The sequence below is a fragment of the Eublepharis macularius genome, chromosome 5 (assembly GCF_028583425.1).
Source record: "Eublepharis macularius isolate TG4126 chromosome 5, MPM_Emac_v1.0, whole genome shotgun sequence".
Taxonomy (NCBI): Eukaryota; Metazoa; Chordata; class Lepidosauria; order Squamata; family Eublepharidae; genus Eublepharis; species Eublepharis macularius.
The window spans coordinates 110,265,040-110,274,487 of NC_072794.1; the positions used below are offsets into that span (position 1 = coordinate 110,265,040).

The following is a 9,448-nucleotide window of genomic DNA, read 5'->3' on the forward strand; positions in this document are numbered from 1 at the left end:
TAAGGTCAGTCGTAGATTTGCTTATGTTCTGTTTCAGCATTTCTTCAACTTTGTATTGGATTTTTGCCAATGTTATATCTTTGTAAATGTGTTTATTTATCCTATGGCATTGTTTATTAAAATGTCCTTGATATTGACTGTGCTAATCTCTATGTAATCAGTGAGAAAGGCAAGCTATAAATGACATACATACATACATACATACATACATACACACACACACACACACACACAAAATGTGTATGTGTGTGTGTGTGTGTGTGTACCTTTGTATATAAAGCACGCCTGCATACCTGTATTTTACCACACATATACATAGTAAAGTGTATAATCCTGGCAGGCTGAAGGTGATGCTGGCTGGGAAGGCCGAGAATTTGTCTGGTGTTAATCTACCAGACTGAGATGAGGTTAAGCTCCTTTTAATAGATCAAGTTAAAGTTTGGGGATGCTCTTGGACCCAGCCTTCTTGATAGATAAACAAGTTGGTGCTGTTCCTCAGAGGAATGTATTTTCATTACAAGTAGCTCATAAGATGGCCCTTTATTTAGACTCTGCCACACTGTTGTAACCTACAGATTGGGTTACTGTAATGTGCTTGTCAGGGGGCTGCCTTTGAAAACGTTTTGGAAGCTTCAACTGGTACAAAAGGCAGCAGCAAGACTCCTGTCCTGTCTGGGGTCAGTCACTTGAAACATAGAACTTCAGTGCTGCCTTAACTGCGCTACTTACCTCTTTGTTTCCAAGCTCTTGTGCTGGTATTACCTATAGCCTTTAATGGCCTATGCCTTGTGTTTAGCAAACTGCATCTCCTGGTATACTCCCATATACCAGCTACATTATTCAGAGATCCTTGTGTTTGTGGTACTCCCTCTCGGGATAGTCAGTGTGGCAACAGTTAAGTTACAGACCGTTTTTGTGGTATGTCCAGTCCTCTGGAATGGCCTATGAGTATAGTTGCCAATCTCCAAGTGGGGCCCAGAGATCTCTAGGAATTGCAACTGATTTCCAGAATACAGAGATCTGTTCCCCTGGAGAAAATGGCTGTTTTGGAGGGTTGACTGTATGGTATTATACCTTACTAAGTTTTCTCCCCTACCAAAACCCCACCCTCTCCAGGCTCCACCTCCCAAATCTCTAGGAATTTCCCAACCAAGGGTTGGCAACCTTACCTATGAGAATGGGTGCAGAGGGCGCTTTCACTCAGTGCATATAGGAAGGCATCTAGGATTATGTTATTTCAGAGGGCGTTTTGTGGAAAGCGATTTGTTTTGGCACATGTGGGTGCATTTTTAATCTATATAGTTTTTAAAAAATCTGTGAATTGTTCTTAACTTAATGGTTTGTTATATTGTTTTGTGCCCTTATAACTCGCCATGTCATTATCCGTCTTGAGTCTAAGGAGATAAAGTGGGATAAAATGATTTTAAATCACTATCCAAGTGTGGCTTTTTACTACATGGACATGCAACAAATATATTTGTATATACGCTGAACATACTTGTTCATACATACGTTTAATATCCATGTAGGAAAAACATGTGGTCATACATTTAAAAGTACAGTTTGATTTAGTTGGTAGATTGGTTAGTTAAACGTAAAGTATATGAGCAAGTTTTAACCTGTGGACCTGAAAGCTAAAGAAAAAAATAATCCTGGATTTACTGTAATCAAAGAGAATATGTGAAAGATGGTCTTTGTTTCTAGTTATGATGTTTCTTGTTTGTTTCAATATAAGCTATCTCAAGTTGTTTCTACCTGGAGATTTTGTTCTGGCTTGCCACCCAAATCTGAAAGAATTCTTTTGGAATAGCCACATGATGTTGTCCCCTGAACATCCACTTTCTGGGTTTTCCCCCGCTTTGTTATAATTATGCCCAAACTTGATTTGATAAGATTATAGTTCCAAGCACCTTTGCATGCCATAGGGCCCACTCATACTGGCACTATGTTCCTTGCCTTGCCCCCTATGGTGGTCATTTCCCTTGTGCCATCTGAATTTTTTTTTAAAATGAGCACTTGTTAGATTTCTATAGCACAATAATGTGCTGTCCACAAAAATGGGGACTAGAGCCTTTTTAAAAATGGAAACTGGGGATTTATAGGAGCTAGTATACTGTGGCCATCAATTATTATAACATAATTGTGCTATTCTATTTCATTTCTCTTCATTTATGCTATGCTTTTCTCCACAAAGCAGCTTACATTGTTTTCCCCTTTGCCTTTTTATCTTCACAACTACCCTGTGAGGTAGGTTAGTCTAAGAGTGTGTGACTGGCCCAAGGTCACTCAGGAAGCTTTCATCGCAGTGTGGGGATTCAAATTGGATCTCCGAGATCTAGTCCAACACGCTAATCAGTGCACTACATTGGCTATAGCAATGACTATTTTTTCCTATATGCCCCCCTCAAGCCATTTAGTGTTAGAGGGGTGGGGGAGTGGCAGCTGCAGGGAGCTGAGGCAAAGAAAGTACAGGAGAAAGTGCAATGTTCAGACTTGATTGCCACTCCATTTGCAGCAGCAATAAGAACTACACAGAGTCCTCGCTGTATGGAAGTAGCCTCAAACTTTATTTCAAAAAGGTATATTTAATGAAATGTCGGCAATATACAAATAGGTTTAATTTAAAAATTCTAAGGTAGATGATTAACTAAACATTTTCCGGTTTTCAATCTTTTTATTATTTGATGTTTGCCTTCTCTTTCTAATCATGAGGGTTTGAATTCTGCATATTTCTGAGTTGGGATTCTTGGGATGCTACACAAAAATGGCTTGTGTCCACACAAATCTTCAGTCTCAAAATTGCTATGAGATGTAGCTGGGATGAGCTTTATTTCCTGTGGTGGAAATAAAACCAGAAGGCTCTTTGGTCAACATAGTTTAGCACTGGGGTGAGAGAAAGGTCTACCCTCCCGCCACTATTTTTTAGCACTCATAGGGTTCATGCATTGAAGTGGTGATGAGAGGCATGAAAGCAAATCACCTTCTGGACATGCCTTGTTTCTTTGATAGGGCCACAACTGAAAAGGCCCTGAGCACAGTTCTAATAAAGTTTAACCTTTGATTGGAAAGGACCTTGCATTGGAGACAACTTCTTTATTGGTGTCACAGCTGCTGGTGCCCAGGGTAGCTGTCTGTAGGCTGCCACCATTCTGGTACAGGTTTCCGAAAGAAGGGCCCAGAGCACCCCACTAACACCTTTTGTTGATTCTTTCCCAGTAGGTTTGATTTAGTACATGACCAAATGAGGCATGAGGACCCAGGCAGAATAATAAAGAACTTTATTTAAAAGGTTTATTAATAACGGTTCTTAAACTTGGTAGATTAAAGAAAATAGTAAAGGTTGGTGAACAAACAAAAATAAAATACCCTAACGCATCTAACTAGACTGCTCTTAACTGCCCTCTGGTTACTGGCTTCCAACTGTCTCACCCCTTTTGGATGAGGGAACACTCCGTCTGCAGCAGCCTCTCCTCAGCTCTGCTCCCTAGAAGTGAACACCCTCCCCCTGTGATGAGGCCTTTTATCTCTTCTCTCAGGAACCATCTCCCTCCTTTCCTATTGGTGCAATTTTCCCCTCAGAATCCCCTCTTACCCAATCACAGGGGCCAAAGGGAACCTGGGAAATGTAGGCCTTGCAGTAACTTGAGTGCAGGCTTCCCCAGAGCCACTACGCCTCACTAGGCCGAGGCTCATAACAGTTGGTTAGTGGGAAGAGGACTGGAAAACTTAGAGAGCTGCTTACAAAAATAGAAAAAAATCAAGTGTGCACAAAACTTGAACTTCCAGAATTCAATTGAAAGCTGCCTTAGGCTACTACTGTTTGTGAATGCAGAATATTGTCTTTGGCCGTTTCCACACTGCTTACCTTGTTCTGGAAAACAGCCAAATCTCGCAAGAAATCTCACAAGACGACGCTGTTATCACGCGAAATCACGCGATGACAGTATCTTCTCATGAGCAAGACACAAATAACAAAATATTTTGATATTATAATTGAAGATTTATTGGGTTCCTAGGGCGTTTGCCCGTAGCAGAGTTAGTAATGTTCTGAGGTGGGCAGCTCTGAGCTCCATCCCTTTGAAAAAGGAGGAATCTGATTATTACCCTGAGGTAGAGAATTCTCACCCCCGTTCCTAGAAAATGAGGCCAAATTAGGTCTGAATGCTTTCCCCACAGCCATGAAGTAGCCATGAGGAATGTCTTTTTTAAAGCCTCCCAAATGGGTCCCTGGGTCCATTTTAGCTCAGGAAAGTGGCACAGGGAAGAGGCAGGAACCCCTCTTCCCCAAACAGCAAATCAGCTGCTGTGTGGCTACATGGAAAGCAAGAGTAAGCAAGTTCCCCAAGAACAGACAAGTTTCCAAGACCCAACTTGTTAGAAAATTTATCATATAATTCATCCCTGAGAGGGCTTCTATTAATGTTAGCTGGATTGGTGTTAGACGTCTTGCTCTCTGTGCTTGCACAGTAACCTTGCCATAGTCCCCGGATCCTGGTTTGAGAAATGAAGGCATAGATCACTTTTTCAGAGGTGGTGGGGTTGATTCTTTACACACCTTTTGTTTCTTTCCGGTAGTTGGTCAAAATCAATCTTCTGTTCAGTGATGGACAAATTTCATACTCGGAAGTAAGCACACAGCTGTGTGAAAATTTCTGGCTTGGGACCAAAATGTGTTGTTGGACCAGCCTACTGTCTTTGGCTGTTTTCACACTGCTTACCAGCCACAGAACATCTCACCAAGCTCCCAGATCAATAGCATCTTCCTGGCACGATTTCATGTGTGAACTGCGCACCAGAAAGACACTGTCGTTCCGGGAGCTTGGTGCGATATTCCATGGCTGGTAAGCAGTGTGAAAACGGCCTTTTTCTAGCTAGCCTTTGGAGCAGTTTATATACAATAGCTTGTGCAAATACCTATACACATCTCTGTACAATTTTAAACTAGTTTTAAGTCATAAAACTCAGGATGGAGGAGGCAGCAAATGCGCTTGGCTACACAGCACACACATTATGTGCCTGATCATTAAGGTTCTGAATCTGAAATATGCTGCATTTATCTTTGCTAATTCACTGTTTTCTTCATAAAAATCGGTAGCTAAAACAACATATGGAGTGACAAGTGGTTGTAAATCCAAACAAGGTTCTCAAAGGGAACGAACATAAAGGAGTTTCACATTTTTAACTGGCAAAATTTCAATCCACCTTGAGTATTGTCACCTGGATGCACTGTGTGACAATTGTGCTTAGTGTGCTTCTCCCTGTCCCCAACAGGCCAGCCCCAGAGCCGAGTAACCATCCAGGCTCATCCATCTACAGCTTATACCCCTCTTCTGCAAAATGGCGCTGGGCATGTGCCAGACCTTGGCAGTTCTAATGGCGAGGCTGGGAATGGTGTCTTGTGTTCCGAACTCAGCTCATTGTCAAGCTCCCAGAAACCTCATCGGAAGCTCCAGTCACATCATTCCATCAACAGCCAGATCAGCAAAAAGAGCAAAGGCAGCTCCAAATCTGCGTCATCTCAGATCCCCACTGAAGCACAGGAAGGTACCTCTCCCCATAGTTTCCTATTCTGTGGTCTAAAACAAGGGGAGGTCAGGAGTTCAAATTCCATGGCTGCTGCTTATGGCTCCTTTACACATTTTCATCTTTTCTTCCAACAGAAATGTTTTAACTGCTACCATCTCATTTATATTTTTACATAGTGATTATATGATGTGCATGCAAGTATGTGAATGCTGAACCCGTCCCCACAGAAAGCAAGTTAGAAGACAGGGCACAACAGGGAAAGAGCTGAGAAGAAGAATATGAAGATGTGCAAGCAAATGATCACTAGGTGTAATGTTTATGGGAAGTTTAAGATGTTTGTTGAAAAATAATTGATCCAAGATTTTAAGCAGACCAAGGGATAGTGTCTTACAGCCACTCACTATCCTTTTGGCAGTTGTAGTAGTACTGGCTGCTCTTCCCTCAAAGAGTAGACTGTGAGGAGAAATTGCTCTCTGACATCTGTGTAAAGAACTTTGCTGTCTGTCCTTTTTTAAACCTATGATGGGATCTAGGGGCGGGGTACCACGTTTAGTTTTAAGTATGTTCAGAAGGAAGGTTATGGCTTTAATCCTATGGCTGTGTCATACCCCAGTTCCTCAATGGACAAGACTTCTTACTCATAACTGCCAGGTAATTAGATACTTTTCTCCCAGCTGTAGCTTCCTAGGCCTTCACACACCCATTCACTTCCTTAATATGTCATCTGGTCCAATTATGATCAGTGACAGGACTATTCAGAAGCTCTTTTCTCCAACGTATGCAATAGCTTTGAGTACTATCACCAAGCTGGTCCCCAAAGCCTTAGGATAGTAGAGTGTAGGTGGCTATTTTCAAATATTAATGTTATTCTTGGTGTCAGTAGAATTTTTGATCAAGACCTTTTAACTCCAGAAATGCCTTTGCAGATTCTCTCTCTTACTACACACAATTTCTTCTTGCCCTTCCATAGTGGCCCAATGACTCATCTTCCTTTTTCTATGCCATCTCCCATGCTCACCTACCTTTTGCTTGCTCCTTGATACTTGTTTCTTTCTGCTTCCAGATTGCTGTGTCCACTGCATCCTCTCCTGCCTCTTCTGTGAGTTCCTGACCCTCTGCAACATCATGCTGGACTGTGCCACTTGTGGTTCCTGCAGCTCTGAAGATTCTTGCATCTGCTGCTGCTGCTGCGGCTCTGGGGAATGTGCTGACTGTGACCTGCCCTGTGACATGGACTGTGGCATCATTGATGCATGCTGCGAGTCAGCTGACTGCCTGGAGATCTGCATGGAGTGCTGCGGCCTGTGCTTCTCTTCCTGAAACCTGGAGCCAAATCTTATTCCCTGGATAGGAGCTCTAAGGGGAGACCTTAGGGAAAGACCTTGACAATGAGGTCTCCATTGTCTCCCACTATCAAATAATCAAAAGATGCTAAGGTTTGAAAAAGGAGATGAGTCCACAGTAGGCGACACCTTTTAAGCCTGCTGGAACCAGTACTGTGTGCTCAAAAACTGCTTGAGAAACAGGCAGCTCTCTTCCCAAAAGATTTGCAGGATTCTTGAAGGACTAAGGGAAGTGGAGGGATGGGCTGTCTCTCTCTCCCCTTCTTCCAGACTCCTCATAATGGAAGCTGGGGAAGAGCAGTGTTCCTGCTGCCTGAGCCAAGAGCAGGAGCAGAAGAGGTGCACAGCCAGCCTTGGTGTTTGGCATAGACCTGGAGCAGCCATACAGGGCCAAAGATCTCAGGCACTCTTGGCTAGGTGTGTCTGGTGGGTGTGCCAGTAAGCTGTGCCAGCTGCTGGCCTGTGGATCCTGCTGCTATCTGTCTGTTGGGATTTTTTTTCTTGTGCTGGTGCTTATTGTTTGGCAAAAGTGCCTCGGCTGTGCAGGTGCCAAGTAGTTGGCAGTCTTGCTGTTTCCAGGCTGGCTACTGAACATCTCAGGCATCCAAGGAAATGGCAGCCTGCCTATTGTACCAAGAAAAAATATGTTCCTGCAGCTGCTCTGGGCCAACCCCTGAAGCTGTAGCGGTGGCTGGATTCTGCCAGTGGCATGATGAAGGGAAGCCAGAGCCCCAGAGTAGTCCCTAATCCAGTGAGAAATGGGCTTTTGAACACACTTTCTACATTTGTCAGCAATTAAAGGCTGATCAATTCTGTGAACTCTTTGATGGAAACCATATTCTATCCTGCCTTGTACCCCTATCCCCCCTCGTCCTTTCACTGTGGGTGTGTTAGTGTTGAGACTTAGTAGTCCAATGTGACCAGAACTCACAACTTTCTACTACCCATATGCTCGTTCCATAGCTCTGGTGTCCGACAAAGATAGTTTAAATAGGTTTCTTTATAAACTGGGAACAAGTTATAGTTGCAAAAGAGAAGCTAAGTTTTCATTCCTTTTCCTGCAACAAACAAACACTAGACCTAACACAAAGACACAGGCTGACTGGTATGCTATAAAAGGAATATTAGTCACTGACATAACAGCCTCCTCAGTGAGCCATCACATTGGCAACACACCTTGGGCCCACAGGGTGGAGTGGGTCATGTAGCTAGAACCACTCCACATACAGGCAGCTCCTGCCTTACTAAGTTCCAGATTCCTTTTATTGTTGGGTGGGTTTATATTTTGTCTGTTTGTTACTGTAAATAAAAAAAACACAACATTTTCCACTTCTGATCCAGAGAATGGTTCAGTGTTTCATCCTGGCCTTAGAGGTGAAACCACCTCTTGTAAGGCAGATCTTCTCATCAGCCATTTCCAGTGAAATGTTTTTGTACATGACTATGATATCCAAATACAAAATGTGCATGCCACGTATCTTATTGAACTATACAGGGTGTATTTTTCGCTGCCTGTCCCTTTTAAAATGTGGTAGGTAATCCATTGATACACTTGCATACATCATACACAGATACAAAAAGTTCTAGTTGAACTAGTATCTAAAGACAGAATTGATCCAAGTAGAGCTATTGTCTGTCTGCCTGCCTGCCTGCCTGTCTGTCTGAAGCTGCGTTATAACGAGTCAGACCCTTGGTCCATCAAGGTCAGTATTGTCTACTCTGACTGGCAGCAGCTCTCCGAGGTCTCAGAGTCTACTTTTACATCACCTACTACCTGATCCTTTTAACTGGAGATGCCAGGGATGAAACATGACATCTGTACACAAAGCAGATGCTCTGTCACTTAGCAATAGTTACCCTCCCCTTTTCCCACAACGTGAGAAATGGTGGAGAGACTATTTTCTTCAATGTGTCCAGCAATTTGTCTCCATGTGGTTTTGATGAATTAAGGCCTGGTTCAAACCTGCAGCTCTTGCCTTTTGTTCTCTAAACCTTTATGTCCCCCTCCCTTAATTCCTTATTTGAGGCTCTTCTCAAACTAAGAACTAAGAAACTTTTCAGCAGCTGAATTTCTTAAAAGCATTGCAACTTACAAATACAATCATCATCTAGTTTCTTTGCCAATTTACATGTTTTGTATGGTTTATTCTGCTGGATCTGATTTCAGGAAGGTCATGGAGAAACAATAAATAGACACATGGAAAGATTAGCTTGTTTGCATGCAGAAGCCTGGAATTAATCACCTTTGTCTCCAGCCCTATTTAGTCTATTTCCTTGGGGCATAGCATACCCTTGCTCGGAACACTGGGGCCTCTACCCTGTGCACTGCTGTAGCAAATACTACTGATATTTTATTTAAAGGGAAAGTAAAACAACAAGAAACGGGTGGGTGTAAAGGGAATTCTAAAGTTATACTTAATTAGCGCATTTGGAAATAGGCTGCACTGTGCCAGTTAATAAAATGATGCTTCGCAAAAAGGCTAGTAATGGCAACCATGAATCTTACAAAAAGTGGTGTCTCCAGCAGTGAAACATCCCTGGACTTTAAATGCCCTTGATCATTAACAGCTTGAACCAGG

At 42.8% G+C, this 9,448-nt stretch overlaps 1 protein-coding gene across 1 annotated transcript in view; it reads left to right on the plus strand.

Moving 5' to 3' along the window:
- The window catches only part of MDFI (MyoD family inhibitor), a 61,347-nt gene extending 53,037 nt beyond the window's left edge, over positions 1-8,310 (plus strand). The window contains exons 4-5 of the mRNA XM_054981203.1: positions 5,272-5,544; positions 6,590-8,310. Coding sequence (XP_054837178.1) covers positions 5,272-5,544; positions 6,590-6,846 — 530 coding nt within the window. The 3' untranslated portion in view covers positions 6,847-8,310. The remainder of the gene's footprint in view (positions 1-5,271; positions 5,545-6,589) is intronic.
- The last annotated feature ends 1,138 nt before the right edge of the window (positions 8,311-9,448 follow it).